At 41.3% G+C, this 22,906-nt stretch overlaps 1 protein-coding gene across 1 annotated transcript; it reads left to right on the forward strand.

Moving 5' to 3' along the window:
* The first annotated feature begins 2,243 nt into the window (after positions 1-2,243).
* Positions 2,244-19,078, forward strand: LOC143588032 (mitochondrial metalloendopeptidase OMA1-like). The gene is made up of 4 exons (XM_077069153.1): positions 2,244-2,361; positions 17,565-17,968; positions 18,606-18,754; positions 18,832-19,078. The coding sequence occupies exons 1-4, from the start codon at positions 2,244-2,246 to the stop codon at positions 19,076-19,078; spliced, it is 918 nt and encodes a 305-aa protein (XP_076925268.1).
* The last annotated feature ends 3,828 nt before the right edge of the window (positions 19,079-22,906 follow it).

Raw genomic sequence — 22,906 nt, forward strand, 5'->3', positions numbered from 1 at the left:
ACATACACCATTTTGCGCATTCAAGATGAGCTAATTTTGCCTTACTCTTGATAGAAAGAGAACCCCTAGGCTTAATCTTGCTGTTGAAAGTCTTATTGTTCCTTACTTTCCACATGCACCACAGAGTTATCCTTACTATTGCTTGTAGAGCTTCTTTACTAGGATTTGATAGTGAAAGATTGTTAGGGAGGACTGGAGATCAATAATCTTCAACGCCGAATCAATTGAGATTGACGAGATCTTGCACCAAGACCAAATGTATGACCAAACCATATATGCAAAATCACATGTCACCAGCATATGATTGTTTTCTTTGTAAAGGCACCACATAATTTGCAAATATCCAAACCCACACATTAATATACCTATTTTAGACAAGGTCTCAAAAGTTGGGGTGCGATTCAAATATGCTTTCGAAACCAAAGAAAAATAACTTACTATGACACCATCCATCAGAGAATACACAATGTTCCAACATTGCAATGCAATTTGTCTTTCCTCTAATCCGATTTCACTAATTGGCACCCTACTCCCATCCCATTCCATACCCAAGAAACCAAACCATTATGGAATACATAAATGTCCATTACCCAACACCTTTAACCTTTTCTTTGTTTCAGTGGTAAATAAAATCGATAAAACGACTTTTATCCTATGTTGCACGGGAACGGGAAACGGGCACGGGTACGGGAACGGAAAACGGCAAAACTCGAAAAACTAAGATACGGGTACGACAAAGGTACGGCAAAAACTATAAAAAAAATAAAAAATATATTAATCATAGGTAATTAAATATTAATAAACATAAATAAATATATAATTTTTATCTATATATAATGTCAATTTTAAACATTTTATGTATAAAATTATAAGTTGATGACTAAATATAAACTAGTCTAGATAGATAGGGTTAAATGTTAAAATGCATAACCAAATTTAATACTTCTTATATAAAAGTTAACAAGTTTTAGGTACTATATGCAAACAAGTGAAAGATTAAGGGGTTAAATGTTAAACCCAGACTTATAATTTAACCTAACACATTAAAAAAAATATGTTACAGACGCCTCTTTTTCTTCTTCCTTCTTCTTCATCCTAATTCCGGCGCCGGAATTATTCGCCGGAATACCGTATGTGGACGATTTTCCACGCGATTGGCTATAAAAACGTCCCGGAATTGTTTGTTGACCGTCCCCATTTAAAGGCTTTAAATTGCGGAAACGTTTAAAAATCGTCCCCAAAGTTCTGGGAACGTATCGAAACACCGTTTGACTTTTCGAAACGAACGACCGTCCCCAACTTTAAGGAAACGGTCAAGAAACGTTTCCGGCCATCCCCGTCGGCGTTTCCGTCCCCGGCGAGTTTTCGGGACGGGGTACGGCAGGATGGTCGCGTTTCCGTGCATCAGAGCTTTTATCTAGGTCATATTTTTGTAAATGTTTTTAGCTTTCATGTATTTATTATTTTTGAAAGGTTATATTGCTACAATCACCGAATGTCTTATGTGAACCAGTTTAAAAAAATTATCATTGCAAAATTAATTATTGCTGAAGTAACACACCCCAAAGATTTCAATTTAAAATAGTAGGTTTCACGTTAGGTCAAGAGGTTTGGTTTTGTCACCTTGATGGATTTCCTCCTGAAGGTGATTTCCGTCACTCGGCCCATCAGTGATCAGATTAGTCGTTTAAAAAATTATAAACCTACAAACTAAAAAAATAATAACAAAAATGTTATTTTAACAAACTAAAATCATTTAACAGGATTTATTAAAAAAATTAAAAATTAAAATTAAAAATTAAAAACATTCCTAACTCTTGCCATTTGAAATGACAAACGTGAATAGTGTGGTTAAAAGTGAAAGTGTCAAGTGAAAGTGTCAGTAGTTACAGACTCACATCTGTTAGCCTAAGTTGCAATTCACACTTGGCATTCGAATGACATATACATTTTAAAGGTTCAAAAAAATTATAGGGGTATGTAGGCTATTTTGATATACAAGATAACTTTTTCACTTTCGTTATTTTAAATGACGAACACGGGATAAAAGTTCACCTCACCAAGCAAAATTTGACAGAACCTGTCATCATTCTGAGATCCACTATTTGAAATGACAGATCACTTAGAAACCTTTAACACTCTTTTCTCTATCCTAAAAACCATTTCCCCCATTATTATTATTATTATTATTATTATTATTTATTTATTTTTGCAATCATGGGGCGGTGACTATGTTGGCGGAGATGGCAGTGGTGGTGATGGTGGTGAAAGCGATGGAGTGTGGCAGGGATGCTGGTGGTAGTGACGATAATGGAGGTAGCGTCGTTGGTGGTGTAGAGAATGTACTAACACCACCAACATGTAATTATAAAAATGTTAATTACATTAAAAAAATGTAATGATTAAAACGTTTTTTTGGTGTTTTTTTAATGTAATTTAGAAAATGTAATGATAAAAGTATAAAAAATATTATTTAATTGAAAATGAAAGAGAAAAGAAGGTGTTTTTTAATGTAATTATGGAGATGGAGATAGAGAATGGAATAAGAATGTTCTAATACATAGCATGGATATCTTATTTCTATATCACACGTAACATGCTTGGTGTATTTAGGAGTACGCAAATATGTATAACCATAAGTCACGCTAGTGACGCAAAAAGTTGGACTTACGGGATCGCTTATTGATGCACTTAGGTATTTGATCTTCACTTGAATTTTTATCATTTATGTAGTTCATAACTTCATAATATTGTTTTAACATGCAAGATCCTTAAGACCCATGAAGAAACGTGGATCGACTCACTGGTAGACGATCAACTTTCCTCGGGTGTGATTATGCTATTTCACCGATGGTTCTCTGGAATCTGGATTCTTCCACCTACAAAATGAACAGCACCGTAAACTTACCCCTCAGAAAGGGACAGAGGGGTCCTCTTTGGGGTAACCCTCCGGTGTGAGAATAAGAATTTGTAGGAGAAGATAATAATCTGAGAGTAAGGAAATTGGAGTGTATTGCTTAATATAGCTGAATACTGTGTAATAGGGTGTGCCTCTCCTTGTGGAGTTGATGTGGTATTTATAGTGTTAGGGTTTCCAATGATTGGGCTCAGACCCAATAAGGGCCTTGTTGGCCTCCTCCAATTGCTTTGCGCCACGTGTCCTTGGGACACCTGGTGCTTTTTCATTGATTATTCTCTGACCTATGTGCAATCACGTGGTAGCACATGGGTTTTGCTGAGTTGTCCACCTTTCATTGGCAGCTGTCAACATCAGCATATTCTTATTCCTTAAAAAGATACCTTCTGGAAGGTTGTCTGACGTGCACAATCAAGGTTGCCCTAATCCTGATTTGGATAAGGACGAGGTTGATTATGTGCATGTGTGATATGCGCCTATCCTGAGGATGCGCGAGGTCTTCTCTTTATTCTCACGCGCAGATGTTTCATGCGCAGATGTGATATGCACAAGCATGTGATATGCGCCACGCGCGGATACGTCACGCGCAGATGTGATATGCGTGAGCACATATGGTGCGTGAGCATATGTGATGCGTGAGCATATGTGATGCCTGAGCATATGTGATGCATGAGCATATGTGATGCCTGGGCATGTGATGCATGAGCATATGTGATATGCGTGAGCATATGTGATATGCGCCATGCGCATAGGTTTTGGCTTTGTGCCTTCATAATGTCTTGATTTCAAGCCTCTTGTCTATATCTTGTGGGTTGACCCGCCTCGCTCGGTGCTGAGGCGGGTACATACCTCTTCAAGCCCCCCCAGTCTAATGTGTGTCTTGTCTCGCGCGAGCGAGGTAAGATAGATATTAGACTTAATAGTTTGCTTTTTTAATAGGGTTTGTCTTTTCTTCTTATTACTCATCGTTGCGCGAAATTCTATCCTTTTGGTTGAAACGAATCGTCCATGTACGTGGTTGGTTGTTACTGACATGCGTCAGTGATGAAGACGTGTCAGACTTTTCGTGTGCTCGAGGTGCTACAGTTGCCTTTCATGTCCCCTCACATAGTGTCAGGAACACGTGTCGCACTCGCGTTGGTCCGTACCTGCGAGTGGTGGCGCGTGAACTCTGGCAGCACCTGTATCGTTTCTTTTCGTGTCCCCTCACACAGTGTCAGGGACACGTGTTGCGCTCGCGTTGGCTTACACCTGCGAGTTGGGGCGCGTGAAGTCCGATCAGTACCAATTTTTCTCTCTCCTGGGCCTATAAAAGCAAGCCCTTTGAGTTTTTTATCCTTCATCTTCCTTGTTGATTATTCAGGGCTTTTCTTTATTCCGATTAAGTGCCTATCTTTCAGATTTCCGTTCTTCAGAAACAACTTGTGCCTGACTCTGTTGTATGTCTGATAGCCCAGACAACACAATCTCCCCCAGCAATCGCCGTGTAAAATCGTTAGTAATGTCTATGTTGAAGAAGACCGGCAAGGGGAAGAGGGCTGCTGAGGCCTCATCGGAGGAGGTAGGGAAGACCAAGGCAGTGAAGAAGTGGGATGAGATCCCCTGTAAATTGAGGCAGTCCGATTTTGACAGCCTTATCGCCTCTCAGGGTTTTCTCCCTGAGTATGGCTGCATGCTGCCGGCGGCCGGGCAAACGGTGGCGGACCCGCCCACCGGCTATATATCCCTTTATTGCCATTTTTTCACCCACTGCAACCTTCGTCTCCCGATGACAAGGTTTGTGGGTGCGCTGCTTAAGTTTTATGGGATTCATATATCCCAAGTCCATCCGTTTGGACTCGTGCGCATGACTCACTTTGAGTTCATGTGCAAATCTCAGCGCGAGGAGCCCACCCCTCGGCGCTTTCAGTTTTTTTATAAGCCCAAGATCCAAGATTCTTGGTTCTCATTTATTCCTCGCAGTCAGAAGGTCAAGTGCTGCACTGTTTCATTCAAGAGCCTTCATGACTGGTCTGAGAGATTTTTCTATATTAGGGCTGGTGTGATCCCCATCCGCATGACCATGCGCGCGATCTCTTCTGCGCCTGCGGATGTGGGTGTCTTCAAGAACCCAACTGGCGCCTGGGTTAAAAAGTTGACTGCCGAACCATCCCCCGCCAAGAACATTTGCGAGGAGGCGCTGGTGGGGGTTGGTATGAGTAGGAGGTGGGCCGACAGCGCGACTGAGCCCGTTATCCAAGTTGACGGCTTGTGTAAGTTAACTCATTGCATTACTTTTGCGCGAATATAATTCGTTTTGCTGATATCATTTGACTTGTTTTGTGCAGTCAGCAAGGAGTATGTCCACGCCGCCTATGATGAGCATATGGAGGGTGGCTCCGTCGCGCTGGGCGCTGGGGAGGTTGGCTTCCCCGATCGCTTCGATGACATGTTCATCCCTGTTGATCTGGGATTTCGCTTTGACAGCGACGCGGCTGGTAAGCCTTTGTACTTATGCTTATGCCTTTCTGTTGCGTGTATTGTAGACGCGCTTGAGAACTACGAGCTGGAGCTCGCGGAAGAGGAGGAGGAGGAGGAGGCTGAGGTGCCCCAACTAAAGCGTAAGGCTAAAGGGAAAACTGGCGCAGGGGCCAGTAAGAAACAGAAAAAAGATGATGCCCCTGTTGTTCAGGATCCTCCTACTCAGGCGAAGGGACTTGAGAAAACCCAGGAGTTTACCTCCAATTTTTCCTTGTCTTCCCTGCCTCAAAAAGTGGGCAGACCTCCTGTCCACACGAGGTATGCTGCCGCTACCTCCTCCCTTCGCGCGGCGGAAAAGGGAAGCGGCGTTGCGCCTGCCGTTTCCTCTTCGACAGGTATACTTTGCTTATCCTTTATGGTTCTATGAGCGCGATTCTGATAGAATTACTAATGAATCTTTGCTCACTCAAATGTTTGTAGAGCCGGCGACCTTGGTGGATCAACCTCAGGCGCAACAAGGTGCCGAGGCTGCGCCGGAGGTCGCTTCGAAGTCCCCTGTTTTACCCTCAAAAAAGGGGAGAATGGACTTCATGGCGATGTTTAACTCGCGAACGGCGTTGCGCCAAGGTATGTATTGCACATTTATTTTCTGAGTTTTTTCTTTTTAGATCAAGTCAGAACCATTTCTTGTTGTTGATTTTTTCATAGGAGTCATTGCTGGCGTACAAGCTGCTGGCGCCGGTGCCAGCGCCGTTGGTTCTGCTCCTGCTCCTGCAAGCACTGAATCTCCCCTCATCGGGATTACTAAGGAGCAGGAGGCCGTTTTACGCGCCGATCTGGCGGCATCGAGACCTCCCTCACCTCCTGCGCGCAGCCCTCCTCGCGAGACTGGTTTTGGTTCTTCCAGGTCGCAGGAGAAAAGGCCTGTTTCAGAGGAAGATGAGGAGGTTCAACTTGAAGACTCCGACGGCGGCCGCGCCAGCCCTGCAGCGCCACGAGATTTCGCGGCGCAGTCTTCTCGTGGGGCTGGCGCTGACTTTTCTGCTTCATCCCCGCAGGTATTGGTTCGTTTTTGCTCCGCTGCGCGGACTTCCATATTAGTGTTTTGATGACTTAGATCATTACTTTGTGTTTGAAGGAAGCCGATCACATTTACCGCCCGAGATGGAATATTACTGAGGACAGCACATTTCAGTCCATGGGTGTGTGTGTGGACTTCTGGGCTCATTCTGTGCCTCCGGCTGAAAGGAGGTTTCAGGAGGACCGCGCTCGCGATGACTTGCTCAACGATCATCTGTTTGCTGGGTCGGCTTTCTTTGCTGCCTCCCAAGAGCTTCGCTATGATTACGTAAAGGTACGTGATGCTCTTGCGGAAGCCAAGCAAGAGGCTAAAGTGTCTGCTTGGCATCTTTCTAATGCTCGAGAGAGAGCTGAGAAACTCCAAGCAGAGCTCAGCGAGAACAGAGCAAGTGCCAACACCGCCTTCGTGAAGCGCGGGCATGAGCTACAGGCTGCGCGGGAGAAGCTACAGGCGGCCGAGGCGGACGCGGCCAAGTACGCGCGTAGAGTGCGCGACTTGGAGCTGGACGCGGAGGCGCGTGACCAAGCTCTTGTCCAGTCTATAACTGACAAATCATCATTGGAGAGTGAGGTTGCGCGCCTGAAGAAGGAGCTGGCGGCCGCGCGGGCCGAGAAAGATGAAGCCTTGGCGACGGCAGCGTCTAGCCAGGAAGCACTCGATGTTGCGCGAGCGGAAAAGGAAGAAGCCTTGGCGGCAGCAGCGTCCGACAAAGAGGAGCTGAAACAGACCAAGGAAACTGTTGAGTTGTTAAACTCTCAGATTCCTGCCCTCGAGACGACTGTTTCTTCTCTCGCGCAGGATCGCCAATGGCTAGTCTCACAGGGTATGACTCGTTGCGCTTATGCGATGAAATACTCAGACGAGTTTCAGGCCCTTGTGATGGATTGCAACGCTGCCTCGCGCTTGGTGGGTCGAGCTGAAGGGTTCAAGGATGGTTGTGAATATAGCGCACTGAAGAAGAACCCATCCGACTACCCTTACCAGCTCGACGTTGTCTTCGCGGATATGGCCGAGATGGGGGAGAAGTATTTGAATACTCCCATTCCCATCCTTGGGCAGGTATTTTAACCTTAATGAGATTACCTTGACTTATTTTCCAAGTATTTTTGTACTCATATTTTTCCTTATGATTTGCAGATATCCGCGCTTGCTGACCAGCCCGATCTCGGCGCGCTAAAGAAATTACTTGACGAGTGCGAAGGGGCTGGTGGCGGCGATGATTGCGCGGGGAACGCTGCCCCTGCTAGCGGCTCTGGCGTGGCCAAAGGACCCGCTCCTGACACTATTGTGATAGAAAGCGACTCCATTCAAGACGAACAACTTGACTATGGTCAGTTTGGAGATGACGAGGAGCGAGCTGCGCCAGATGCTGAGGGCGGTGATGAGGACGATGAAGAGGCTGACGTCGACGTGGAGAATTGAGAAGCCCTTCATGCTTTTTTTTTTTTTTATTTGTAGTTTGTATCTCATCATCTTGTAAACTTGTAAATTTCAATGCTTTGGAATGAAATTTTGTTTTTCCCTTATTCGCATCTTGCGCATTCCCCATTCATCTCTTTATGTTGCATGTTTGCTTGCTGAATATAAGATATGCTTGCACGTTGAAATAAGAACAATGTTGTAAGGAAATTATTATACTTAATCCTTGCCATATTGTAAGTGATTTTGCCATATCTTGATTATGTTGACACGTGCCTTGGCGTTTCATTATTCCTCTTTTGCGCGACATTATCGCGCATTTATTATAGGGAATTATGAGTTTTTAGCCTTTACGTGTCAGTATGTGTTACTCAGATGTCCATTACAATTTCATGTGCGACCTCGACCTGAGACCTTAACAACTATGTTTTGGCATTTGCTTTGCCTTAGTTGTGCTTAGGTATTTTTATGGTCAGGCTGCGCAGCATGTAGGATGGATGTTGTGAGTGATTTGAGCTAAGGCTCACATTATTGGGCTAAGGTCCTGAGCTAAGGCTCATATTATTGGGCTAAGGCCCTGACGTTTTAGAGTTAAGACTCGTTAACGCGTTTACGCATGTATGTTTTACTTCGTTTTATTTTGTTTTGATGTCAATACAATGTTGTCATATTGCTCAAAATTAATAAAGGGAAGTGTGAAACATGTATGCAAAAGGTAATAGAATCCACATTAAGAGAAGATAGCGCGTATCATTATTCATAATGTCTTAAAAAGCCTTGATTACAAACTTGACATTTTTTACATGAAACATTTTCTAAGCTGTGCCGCGTTCCGTGCGCGCGGGATCTTCTTTCCATTCAAATCTTTTAAAGCGTATGCGCCTTTTCCCAATTCTTCCGAGACTTGATAAGGTCCCTCCCAATTGGGGGACATTTTTCCCGGGGGTATCGCGCGGCTAGCTTCATTGTTTCGAAGGACAAAATCATTTTTCTTGAAGTGGCATTCTTTCACGCGCTGGTTGTAATATTTTTCCAGTTTTTTCTTGTATTTGGCTTCACTGATGATAGCCGCCTCTCTGCGCCCTTCAAGCAAGTTGAGATCCAACCTCCTTTCGCGCTCGTTATCGATCTTGTTCATCATGAGCACTCTATGGGATGGGCATCCAATTTCTGCTGGAATCATTGCCTCCGTTCCATAGGTTAGGCTGAACGGGGATTCGCCATTGCTGGTTTTGCTTAATGTCCTGTGCGCCCACAGGACATTAGGTAGCTCGTCGACCCACGAATGGGATTCTCCCTCCAACCTTTTCTTCAGCCCATTTAGCAAGCTTTGGTTCGCGCGCTCCACTTGGCCATTCCCCTGAGGGTGGTATACTGAAGTGAAAAATTGGTTGATGCGCAATTCCTTGAGCCAGCTGGATATCTTCTTGTCAGTGAATTGTTTGCCATTGTCGCTCACAATTTCCATGGGAAGGCCAAAACGGCATATGATGTGGCTCCAAATAAACTGCTTCATCTCCTCGGCTGTGATTTTTGCTAGTGGCTTGGCTTCGACCCATTTTGTGAAATAGTCTACTGCCACTACCAAAAATTTTACTCGGCCTTGCGCTTGCGGTAGGGGACCCACAATATCGATTGCCCATTTGTGGAAAGGCCATGCGGAGGTCACCGGAATCAAGTTGTTCTTTGGCCGCATGGTGTTTGGCGCATAGCTCTGACACGCTTTGCATTTTTGGATTTCTTTTAAAGCGTCCAAGTACATGCTTGGCCAATAGTAACCTGCGCTCATTGCCTTGGCAACCACCATGCGCGGGCCAGCATGTATTCCACAGATTCCTTCGTGTATCTCTCTGATCACATAGCTTGCTTCCTCAGCATCTAGGCATTTCATGAGCGGTCCAAGATAAGAGCGTCGATATAATTTACCATCAAGCAGTTCATAGTTCTGCGACTTGTGTCTTATCTTCCTCGCCTGTGCGCGATTGTCCGGTACCTTTCCCTCCTTCAAGAATTCCATTATTGGAGTTATCCACGATGAAGGGGTTGTATGAGTTACAAGGACAGATTTCGCTACCACCGACGGGTTGCTCATTACTTCTACCCTGACATCTTTGCCAAAGTGATCGAAGCTGGTTGATGCCATCTTACTTAGCGCGTCGGCAGATTTGTTTTCACTGCGCAGAATATGAATGATTCTGAAGCAGTCAAATTGCTCGATGAGCTTTTTCGCCTGCTCTAGATACAGAGGCATGGTGTTCTCCTTGGCATCATAAAGGCCATTGACCTGTGCTGCTACCAAGTATGAATCAACATGGGCCTCTAGCTTTTTAACTCCGAATTTGTGCGCGATGCGCAGGCCAGCCAGCAGGGCTTCATACTCAGCTTCATTGTTGGTGCTCTTGAAGTCCAACCTGATGGCGTAAGTATATTCATGATTCTCTGGATCCACCAGTTTAAGATCTGCGCCGGACCCTTCGTTGTTTGAAGCTCCGTCAGTGAACAATCTCCAAACATTTTCTTCATCATTGGCTCGCGGAGGGTCTACCTCGCGCTGAGCCTCTTCAATTTTTCCTTCGGGGATTTCTGCGATGAAATCAGCTAAGACTTGTCCCTTTATTGCTGGGCGGGGCTTATAGGCGATCGTGTGTTCTCCTAATTCCAGCGCCCATTTTGTCAGCCTTCCTGAGAGCGCGGGACGCCGCAAGACTTGCTGGATGTTGTAACCAGTCAGAACTTCAATGGGATGACCATTGAAATATCTATGCAGCTTGCGCGACGCGTGTGTTAGTGACAAAACTAACTTTTCCTTGATGGAGTAGCGCGTCTCAGGATCTGTCAGCACCCGACTCACATAGTATATTGGCGTTTGGATTCCCTTGCGATCCACCAACAATACTGCGCCGATGGCGCGCTCTCCTGCTGATAGGTACAATGTCAAAGTTTCACCAGGAAGTGGAGCTGTGAGCGCGGGCAGATTTATCAAACATTCTTTTATCTCACTGAAAGCTTGCTCGGCCTCAGGAGTCCACTTGAATTGGCTTTTCTTTAGGCAGTTTTTCAATGTATCAACGAATGGGGTAGATTTGCTTGCATGGTTCGCTAGGAACCTGTTGATTGATACCAATCTCCCATTCAACTTTTGGACTTCTTTCATGGTGGATGGCGAGGGCATGTCAAGGATGGCCTCCACCTTTTCTGGGTTCACCTTGAAACCATCCTTGGTGACCATTACACCTAGAAATTTTCCCTCTTGTACGCCGAAAGTGCATTTGCTCGGATTGAGCTTCATGTTAACTTCCTTTAGGCGTCCAAGGATTTCTTCGATGTCTTTGAGCATTTGTTTTTCCTCCCTGCTTTTGATCACCAAATCATCCACGTAGACTTCTAGGTTTCTTCCAATTTGCTCGCTGAAAACGGCATCCATAAGTCTTTGGTAGGTGGCTCCCGCATTCTTCAAACCAAAAGGGCATTTTTGTGTAACAAAAAACTCCCTTGTCGGTTCTGAAGGCAGTCTTGTCCTCGTCTTGTGGTGCCATTTGAATCTGGTGATAGCCCTTGTAGGCATCCAGGAAACATTTGAGCTTGAATAGCGCCACGGAGTCCACCTTTGCGTCGATGTTTGGGAGGGGGTAACAATCTTTTGGGCATGCTTTGTTGAGGTCCTTGAAGTCAATGCACATCCTCCACGACCCGTTACTTTTCTTTACCATCACAGGATTAGCTACCCATGTTTGGTATCGTATCGGGCGGATGATGTTTGATCGCAGTAAATCCTCAACCTGCTCATTCATGGCCTTCGCCTTCTCATCCCCCATGACTCTCTTCTTTTGAGCAATTGGCTCTACAGACTTGAACTTGTTGAGAGAATGTTGCGCCAGGTCTCGCGGAACCCCAGTCATATCGGAGTGTTGCCACGCGAAGACCGACATATATGCCGTGAGCAATCTTTTCATTCTCAACCTCGTGTCGTCTGATATCGTAGCGCCAATTGTGATTGTTTGCTCCGGGAATTTCGGGTTGAGAATCCATTCCTCTGGCGCGTTGTCTGCCATTGGAAGTTTCATTCTCCCTTCCCGCGGAGTATTTGTCACTGCACACAAATGATCTCGGTATACAAAAGTTACACCTGTTGGTGTTGGGAACCCCAACGCGCCGTGCGCTGGCGACGGTATGGCGTTAAATTGGGCAATCGTTCCTCTACCCAAGATCATATTGTGGCAAGAAGTGGTGGGCAAGACCAAGAAGTTGACAACTTCGGCTCGCTTGTGTTTCTCATCCCCCATAGTTAGCTCAAATTGTATTTGACCTAGGGGATGAATGATTTCATTTGAAACACCAGAGATTGGTGCATTCACAATTTCAAGCCTTGCTTGGTCTGCCGGATCCAGTTTTCTGAAACATTGCTCATACATGATGTCTGATTCGCTGCCAGTGTCCACCAGGACTTTTGACACTTCGTAATGAGCAATGTGTGTAGTGATGACAAGAGGACTGCTGATAGAAGGGCCTCCCCTGATTCTTGGGAAGATTACTTGTTGCTCGCGCCAATCTCCTTGGATTTGCGCGCTTCTCTTTCTTGATGTTTGCCCTTGCCTTCCTCCCTCGGCTACACAGATTCTTTTGAACTTTTTGCTGGCAGAGGCTCCTTCTGGTTGTTCACTTTCTGGTCTTGGGTTTTTCACCAGGTGAGCCAGCTTGCCTGATTTCACATCTTTTTCAATTGCATCCTTCAAGTGATGGCATGCATCAGTGTTGTGTCCTGTGGACTTGTGAAACTCGCAGTACTTGCCACTGTTTGATGGTCCCTTGTAGTGTAGTGGCTTGGGGCTTTTGAACTGGACATTCTCAGTGCTTAACACTTGTGAAGGCGTTTTAGTGAGGGGAGTCCATATTCTTGGCAGAGGTCTGTTAGGATCTCTGCCGCCTTCCCTCTTATCACCTTCTCCGCGATTACGAATGTCTTTTTGGGGCTGAGGTGAGCTTGGTTGCGCCTGCTTTTCTGCGGGAGAAAAACTGGTTGGTTGCAACCTGGACCATACAGTGTTCTGTTTGCCCCTTCTTTCGTTGCTGTGCGGTGCCTCTGCTTGATGCCCTCTTTCTCTCGCTCTATCTTGGGCAATTTGTTTTTCATTTCTCGCGAAGACTCGCGATGCTTCCATTAGCTTGGCCCAAGTGGTTGGCATGCCATCTCTGCTTACGAGAGCTCGGCGGAGTTGATCACTGCGCGCGCCTTGTATAAAGGCCACGCGCAATAGTTGCTCATTGATACCTCCGATTGCAAGAGACTCCTGATTGAAACGAGTTATGTAGTCTTCAATCGTTTCATCATTCCTGCGCACGCAGTGCATGATGTCATCAGGGTCGCGCGTGTGTCTGCGCTGTTGTACGAAGTGAGCTTGGAACTTTTCCAATAGTTCCTCGAACCCATCGATTTGCCCAGTAGGCAAGCTTTCAAACCAGACACGCGCCGCGCCCGTGAGGCAGCGAGCAAACATGTGACACCATGTTGGCATCGTCCAGCTTTCTAGGTTTCCAGTGTTGTAAAAACCTTGTAAGAAATCGTCTGGATCTGTTGTGCCGTCATATTTGCCCAAACCACTTGGCATCTTGGTTTTGTGCTGAATGAGGGCCTTCGCGATGCGCTCAGTGAATTTTGAATGTTTCACCAAGATGGCTGGCCTGTACGGTGTGGTTACGTCCACTTGCCCTCTCACTGGTGGGCTGTATGGTGTGTACAGATCCAGATCGGCTTTGGCTCCAGGCGCCGTGTTCACGTGCGCGCGGAGCTGTGAGCCTCCTGCATGAGTATCTCGCGTCTTCCTCATGCTGTGCACTTCTTCATCACTAAACTCAGCGTGTTCAGTGTGAACAGAGTGACCCTCTTCCGGCGCGCGCGCCCTTTTTGTTCCTTGAATGGTTTGCTTGTCAAACGCTAGCCTTTGTGTTAAGTCGGCTAACCTTTTGTGTTTGACCATCTCATTGTACTTGTCCATTAGACGTCGTTGCTCGTTTATGAGCCATTCTTTAGGGTCATTGGTTTCACCTTCTGGACCCATTGGGCCTTTTTGTTTCGCGCCGGTAAGATTTTGGAACGTGAGATCGTCTGGAGGAGTTTCAGTCTGGCCATGAGGAGTTGTGATGAAGGGATGGCTACTGGTGGTGCGCGTAGAATCACGCGGCACCCTCAGAAACTGCTGTCCCTCATTAACATCCTCACGCACAATATCCTCCAGAACTTGATCGACGTTACGAACACCAGAAACCATGGTGAAATTTTTTTTTTTTTTAGAGATCTGATGAGATTTTGTTGCCGTTGTAACAGGTGATGGCGCCAATGAAGAAACGTGGATCGACTCACTGGTAGACGATCAACTTTCCTCGGGTGTGATTATGCTATTTCACCGATGGTTCTCTGGAATCTGGATTCTTCCACCTACAAAATGAACAGCACCGTAAACTTACCCCTCAGAAAAGGACAGAGGGGTCCTCTTTGGGGTAACCCTCCGGTGTGAGAATAAGAATTTGTAGGAGAAGATAATAATCTGAGAGTAAGGAAATTGGAGTGTATTGCTTAATATAGCTGAATACTGTGTAATAGGGTGTGCATCTCCTTATGGAGTTGATGTGGTATTTATAGTGTTAGGGTTTCCAATGATTGGGCTCAGACCCAATTAGGGCCTTGTTGGCCTCCTCCAATTGCTTTGCGCCACGTGTCCTTGGGACACCTGGTGCTTTTTCATTGATTATTCTCTGACCCATGTGCAATCACGTGGTAGCACATGGGTTTTGCTGAGTTGTCCACCTTTCATTGGCAGCTGTCAACATCAGCATATTCTTATTCCTTAAAAAGATATCTTCTGGAAGGTTGTCTGACGTGCACAATCAAGGTTGCCCTAATCCTGATTTGGATAAGGACGAGGTTGATTATGTGCATGTGTGATATGCGCCTATCCTGAGGATGCGCGAGGTCTTCTCTTTATTCTCACGCGCAGATGTTTCATGCGCAGATGTGATATGCACAAGCATGTGATATGCGCCACGCGCGGATGCGCCATGCGCGGATACGTCACGCGCAGATGTGATATGCGTGAGCACATATGGTGCGTGAGCATATGTGATGCCTGAGCATATGTGATGCATGAGCATATGTGATGCCTGAGCATGTGATGCATGAGCATATGTGATATGCGTGAGCATATGTGATATGCGCCATGATCATAGGTTTTGGCTTTGTGCCTTCATAATGTCTTGATTTCAAGCCTCTTGTCTATATCTTGTGGGTTGACCCGCCTCGCTCGGTGCTGAGGCGGGTACATACCTCTTCAACCCACATTTCAATGCTCTCAAGCTAGTTACCTTTGTGGCACATAGAATGCAACCATATGTAGCAGTTATCTCCCGTCTCATAGTCATAGCATATGCGTCTAGGCGTAGACTAGAGTGGATGCCTAGAAACATGTATAAGAAATTCTGATAGGTGTATGTATGTCTAGACATAACATATTAAGTGGTGTTCATTTATCGATTTCCAACCAGTTAATCCAAACCAAATTACTTATTCGGCTTAAACGAATTATATGCGTTGGCAGATTCATTTTCTATTGCGCATCTAGCATTTTAGATCAAATTCATTGCAAATTTATGGCCCATGATCGATCAAACATTCTATTATTGTAAGAGAAAACCGACTCAAAAACTCATTACAACAATTCTTTATTGATCACACATCTAAATCCTCTAACCAAGCCAACCCTAACTTGGTGACCAAGACATTACCGTAATAATCAAATTACAATTAAAAAACTAAACCAACTTAATCAACTTAGGTCATTTCATATTCATCTACTTGTGAACACGATGTGGAATTACCAACACAAATAGCTTATATATTATTCTGATGGCTAAAAAAACTTAGTAATGTGTGCAAATATTTTCTAGAGTATAAAATGACTAAAATACTAATCTACTTAATTAACACGAAATTCTAGTAGAGTTAACGATTTTTTGTTAAAATAACTTATAAACTTATGAATATTTTAAAAGAAGTTTGTACAAAAATGTTTTGGTTAGCCTATGTCTTGAGGAAAACCAAAATGTCTATAAAGGACACTTCTTTATAAAAGAAGTGTGATGAGTTTTGAGAGTTAGAGGGGTGTAATAGGTAAATCAAATTCATTAAGTTAATAAGTTACAAATTCCTAACTTTTCAAAACCCCTTTATTTTATCTTGACCATAAGTTAAAATTAATAAGGCCTTATGGTTTGCCAAACACCTTATACACCTTATTAACTTTTCAAAAAGTTTATAAGTTATAAGTTAATAAAAATAAAAAATCCCAAACACCCCCTTAATATCAAACTTGAAAAGTGTTTAAAAAGGTCATGAATTAAATCAGGATGGATATAACAAAATAAAAGTGTTTTTAAGCCTAAATAATTACAAATGGCCAAACCCACACGAATAAAAAATTATTGACTTTTTTTTTATAAATCATCAAAGAATTTACAAATATACATAAAACATAATTAATACATTTTATAACGGTTTAGGCTAAATGTACCCCTTGGTTGTTTGTCATACACTCCCCTCCCTTTGGAAAAACCAACTTTCATATTAACCCTTGAAATCATATAATTACCAAATTAGCACAAAAGTAAGAATTTAATATTATTTTTTTTTACAAGTTGCGTTTTCTTTTTATGATTTCGAGTTTAGGGTTTTGGGTTTCGGTTTTAGGGTTTAGGGTTCGGGTTTATGGTTTAGGGTTCGGTTCGGTTTCGGGTTTAGGGTTTCGGTTTTAGGGTTTCGGTTTAGGGTTTAGGGTTCGGTTTCGAGTTTAGGGTTTAGGGTTCGGTTTCAGGTTTAGGGTTTAGGGTTCGGTTTCGGGTTTAGGGTTTAGGGTTTTGGGTTTAGGGTTTCGGGTTTAGGGTTTAGAGTTTTGGGTTTTTGGTTTATTTTGTAAAAGATAAAGTGGTAAAATTAGGATATTATAAATATATATACTATTAAAATTAAAAAAAAATATTATAAATATTTATAATATTAATATTATAAATATTAATATTAAAAAAATAAATTAATAGTAATACTTGATAGTTTTTAATTTGATATATATAGTGGAGGTTATCAAATGAAAGTAATGTTGTAGGAACTAATATGTATATAAATAATATCAAGAGCTAATTGTAATTTATGTAATAAGTTCAGGGGGAGTATATTTAGTAAAAATGGAGTAAGGAGGTATCTTTAGCAACACCCTCTATGACACACCAAAAAACGAATATAACAATGTTTTTTTTTTGAAGTTATATATGTTTTATTAATTACATAGATATATTATTACTTTATAGATTTCCTCCTCAACAAGAAAACAAACCAACCTTGCAAAAAAAGGCGCCATTATTTAGCTTAGAGAGCAATAACAAGTCCTTGTTTTGAAGCTCGATCAATAATGGCATGGTACAGACTATCAAAATTAGGGTTTAATATCATAACTTCCAAAATCACCACTCCCAAACCCCTATTCCGTTCGATCATCAACCACACCAATCATTCGAGTAAGTTTACATATACTGTTGCATCAGGCCATAGATATTATCATGCTAATCTGCATGAGGATAAGGTTGTAAAATTTTCATCCACAGTTCTATACCTCGGATTATGTTCTGGGGTACTTTTGTGTTTAGGGCATTACGAACAGATACCGTATTCAAAACGGAAGCATTTTATGTTGATTTCGGGTAAGATAGAGACATGGGTTGGGGAGTATTCATTTGAGAATATGAAGGACAAATATAAAGGCTGTGTTTTACCGGATACGCATCCGAAAAGTGTCAGGGTTAGGACGATAATGAAAGATGTGACTGAAGCATTGCAAACAGGATTGAACAAACAAGATTTGAACCATGGACATGATAAACGGGTGAAGTTGGGTATTTCGCATGCCAAGGGCTTGGAATGGGAAATTATCGTGGTCAAGAGTAATGATGTAAATGCGTATTGTTTGCCTGGCGGAAAGATTATTGTATTTACTGGATTGTTAGAGCGCTTTAAAGCAAATGAAGAACTTGCTACCATTATTGGTCATGAGGTATGTATGTAAATCTATAATTTGGGGTGCCAATTATCGACATATCTTAACTAGGTTTTGAGATGCATATCTAAGCCTGTTTACAAACGGATCACGTTTTGTTTAACATGTTTAATTAATCGGGTGATGTTTAGATGTTTGCAAATGAGTTGAGCCCTAGCCAGGGTTTGCTTGGCTCGTGGCTCACTTGATAGCTGGCTTATTGGCTAGCTCGATAACTTGCTCATTTATTTGTTTGTTGACTTGTTCGATTGGCATGTTTTAATAATTAAACCCCAAATTGTAAAAACAATTAAAAAAAGAAAAAAAAAGTATATAATACATATATAATTGTAGACTTGTTTAAATTAGACCCCAAATTTTAGAATAGTTATAACAATAATAGTAATAATATGCAAACATATTGAAAAAAGAACACAAAATTAATACATATAATATTTGACTAGCGAACTCTCTTTATGAAAACTGACAAAAAATAATAAAAATAACTCATAAAATATTACAGAACGTCAACCAACCTACTCGACACCATTCACCATTGGTGCCCATAAATGTTATGCAACTGTAGTTGTCGAAAGATGAGATTATTATTGTAACCATATATAGTTATCATTTAAACATGAATACATGGTTTTAGGTTGCACATGCAGTGGCAAGACATGCAGCTGAAAAGTTTGTAACATTAATCTGTTTTACAATAGGCCGGGTAATTTTGGATGGCTATATTCAACGGGATGTTGTCAGCGCATCGTATATTTTTCTGCTAAACCTTCCTTTCTCGCGAAAGTATGTTATTAGCTAACTGAACCGCATTATATATAGGCTGGTAGGTGTTGGTTATATAATTTGCTTGTTATGTGTAGGATGGAGATGGAAGCTGATCACATAGGGCTGATGTTAATGGCTTCTGCTGGATACAATCCACGGGTTGCACCAAAGGTATTTGAAAAGCTGGATGAAGAGTCGGGTGATTCGGCGTTGGAAAATTTCCTGTCTACCCATCCATCAGGAAAGGAAAGAAGTAAATTGCTATCTGAAGCTAGAGTGATGCAAGAAGCAATCTCTATATATCAAGAGACTATAGCACGACGAGAATTAGTTGATACTTGATTCATTTTTTATTTATTTAGTTAACCAAATATAAAATATTTTGGATGCAGGATGACTATATCATTAATTTTTGTAGTTTGAAATTTTGCTTCACAGGTTTTATTTATAAAAGTTCTTGAGATTTATTAGTGATAAAGTTGGGTGTTCAGTAAATTTAAGATGTTTTGCTATATTTACGAAATAAGTTGCTACAGTAATCCTACATGAATGATTATTTGTATGTTTTACAAAGAAAACCCAAAATGATAAGTTAATGACATGATGAGCTTAATTCAATAACAAACTCAGCAAATGTGTTCGGGTTGGCTGGGTTCGAGTCAACATGGGTTAGGCAGAAAATGAGTTTGGGTCAAACTCGCTATATTGTTTGTTTTTTCTAATGGTGGCTGGTGCTGTCGGTGGCAAGAATAGTGGAAGTGGTTGCTACGGTGGTGGTGTCAACGGTGATGGGGTGTTGGGCCGTTGGCTATGTTGGCAGAGATGGAGGTGGCAGTGGTGGTGCCGATGGCGAAAACAATGGAGGTAACACAGTTGGTGGTGTAGAGGCGGTGACAACAAGTAGCCGAATAGGTGGTGTATGAACAATTATACTAATAAGTTACAGAAGAGTGTAACTCATGACCCTCTAAATTCACCACTTTTAATCTTCCGAAAGGCAGTTTATGGTGATTCCTCATACTCTATATTGGCCCTCAAGTGGTTCCTCCCCACGTCGCCATGAGTAGTTTCCGATATGGGATTCTGATTATGAAGCGTCAATTGAACTTCTTAGTGATTCCTCATACTCTATATTATTTTACCTTGTTAATTGGAGATAAACAGTTGTTGTGTGAATTGGAGATAAACAAGGGTAATTTGACTAATTCCATTTCGTTCATATCAGAGGTGGTAATGTGAGTGAGTTGGGTTGAATTTAGGTGATAGGTTAGAATGGGTATAAGTCATGATGGGTATGGGGTTAGAATGAATTTTTAAAATAGAGGGTTAAGATGGATATGAGTCAAGATGGGTAAAGTGAACCCATCTTGACCTAAGTGAATGTTAAAATACAAAGGGTTTTAAAAACCACTCAAAAAATATTCAAAAAAACTATTAAAAAAATAATAACTCAAAATATAAATAAAAAACGCAAAATGTAAAATATCTAAAATGTTTCCCCCGTCATCCTCGTTCATAAAAAAAATTGTTTTGTACCAGTTCAAGTTTGAGTTTTAAGGGTTTATTTTTCGGTTCGGTTTTGTTTTTGTTTTCATTTCGGTCGGTTTCGGTATCTGCTCGGTTTCAATTTCTCGGTTTTTCGGTTTCAGTGTTGTTTTGTTTTAGTCAGTTTTTTCGGTTTCATTTTGTTTTGTTTCGATTCATTTTGTTTTTATTTTGGTCGGCCATGTTTCAATTTTTTTGTTTCGTTTTGGTAAGTTTTTTGATTGCATTTTGCCTTTTTTTTTGTTTTGTTTTGGTCGTTTTTCTATTTCGGTTCACTTTCATTTTGGTTTTTTTGTTTCGTTTTAGTCAGTTCGGGGTTTTTGTTTCGTTTTGATCGTTTTTTTTTTGTTTCAGGTGAGTTTTGTTTCGCACATAATAGTTTGAGTATTTTGAATGAGATAAATTTTAGACAACTTAGGTATTTTTTTTTTGACCTATTTTAACCTATAAACGAAACTCACTTGTATATTTTTGACCCATCCTAACATCCTTGAAGAATTCTTTTGATCCATCCTAACTCATTTTACTTTTAAAGTTTATCCATCTTGACCCAAAACAATCCAAGTCTCCTTACTTCATATAGGTTTGTCACCCTTACTTCATACTAAATTGTTTCACAAATCTAAAAGGAAGAAAGCGTGGCGAATGAATATAAGATATCGAAGAATTCCAGTTAATTAGTTACTTAGTCAGTCAGTTAGGTTGTGCCACAAATCATCAATGTTCTTTCTCCGGTGCCCAAGTCTCCTTTCTTCCACGTTTAGCGCATTTATTCCCTATTTCTGATTCAATGTATAATAGAGTTTTTGAATTTATGCTGCTGGCTGATAGTTAAACACTAATTTCCTCAAATTTTCATAGTTTTATGTTTCCAATTCACAATTCACTACAACAAAAAGGGCTTTTTAGTACGCAAAAAAACGTTCTAAAATGCTATTTTATAAGACCTTTCATTTAATAGGACCAACGAGAAAAGCGTTTTATGTAAAGGGGTCGTAATAAGTCTCGAAACTCAAAAAGCGTCCTGATATCCCAAAAAGATTATGAAACCAATTTTATGGTCGCATAAAATATCCATTAACAACCCAAAAAACGTCCCAATAAAAACATATTATGATACTTTTACAATGTTTTAACATGTGCTTACCTACCTTTAATCTTTTGATACACAAACAAGCGTCCTTAAAAATTAATTTATAAGACCCTTATGGTGTAACATTATAGGTACTTTAGTACCAAGAAAAAAGTCTTGATATCTCAAATAAGATTATGAAACCAATTTTACGGTGGCATAATATATTCATTAACAACCCAAAAAACGTCCCAATAAAAACATATTAGGACACTTTTACAATGTTTTGACATGTGCTTACCTAATCACTAGTAAAAAAAAGTGAGCGAATATGACGTTTTTCAATCAAATATGGGGGCAAATCAACCTCCATAAAAGACAAATAAAAACATAGCTAGAATTGAAAAAGTGAGAAAATAAACAACATATCCAGACAATGAACCATTTTAAAAATAACTAGAACAGCTAAAACATTCATCTTGACCATTAGTCTAAATTATTCATTTATTTAACATACATATTATTAAAGTATTCAATTTAGCACAAATAAAAACAATCATCCAACGACCTCCATGACTTCGTGTGACCACCTTTATCAGCCACAAACCTTCAATAGCACTGGCGTAAGCTAGAATTCTTTGTCACTAATCAAAACACAGAAAAATAGTTGTTAGTCACTATTAAAGATTAATATAAAGCTAGATCCCCTTGTTAAAATCAGGAAACAATTGAAATAAATAAGTCATAATAGAGTCAAAATTAATACAAAGCCCTTTGGTGCAAATAAAAAATCCGTAATAATATGTGTGATATGTGTTGTCAAAAGCCCTTTAGTGCGTGTAGGCCTTGAGGTCAAATGAACAACAGGTCAAAGTGGATGAATGTGTCAAAGTGACTTAACCATCCGTGTAATTAACTCTCAATACAATAGATAGACTGTGTCCCGAGGACCGAGTCTCACTCTCAAATGCACTAATAAATAATTTATAGAAAATGAAAAAAAAATAACACTTATAAAAGAGTAGAATACTAATATACTGACCTTCATCCATCCTCCTAATCCTTTCCATCACACAATGACATAAACACCTCGAAAACTTGCTCTTAAATTCATAATTTCACCTTGACAAACCATTCTTATTTTATTTAGGAAAATTGGATTTTAATAATCAAAACTATTAACTATTGACCAATATTAATCCCAACTTTCAATCAAACTATTAATAATCCCAACTTTCAACTTTGTTACCAACAACAATCCCGCACTAACGAATTGTTAACTTGTGTTTATTTTTTATTACATAAATAGTACCTATAGTTTACACATATAACAAGTTTGAATAAAAAAAACCATCGAACCTTTAATGACTACCCTCTTTGTTTCCGGTCACCACCGGCCTCTTAAAACAACCGTGCGGTACCAGTCTCCTAAATAATTAATGATAAAAATTGATTTTTGTTCAAATTATTGGTTTCATAATATGAAGATATGACTCGGACCCTTAGTTTTTTTCAATTATATTTGATTTAATCAAAATCAGAAGATTTTCGTG

Source organism: Bidens hawaiensis, unplaced genomic scaffold (genome assembly GCF_021521415.1).
Source record: "Bidens hawaiensis isolate Kalapana, Puna unplaced genomic scaffold, B.hawaiensis_p1.1 tig00035953_1, whole genome shotgun sequence".
NCBI lineage: Eukaryota > Viridiplantae > Streptophyta > Magnoliopsida > Asterales > Asteraceae > Bidens > Bidens hawaiensis.

Bases quoted from the DNA above. Each gene is read 5' to 3' on its own strand.
- LOC143588032 (XM_077069153.1), top strand. From the start codon at position 2,244: ATGGCAGTGGTGGTGATGGTGGTGAAAGCGATGGAGTGTGGCAGGGAT. The intron at 2,362-17,564 runs GTAATTATAAAA...TTTTGTGTTTAG, and splicing joins TGTACTAACACCACCAACAT to GGCATTACGAACAGATACCG. The intron at 17,969-18,605 runs GTATGTATGTAA...ACATGGTTTTAG, and splicing joins CTACCATTATTGGTCATGAG to GTTGCACATGCAGTGGCAAG.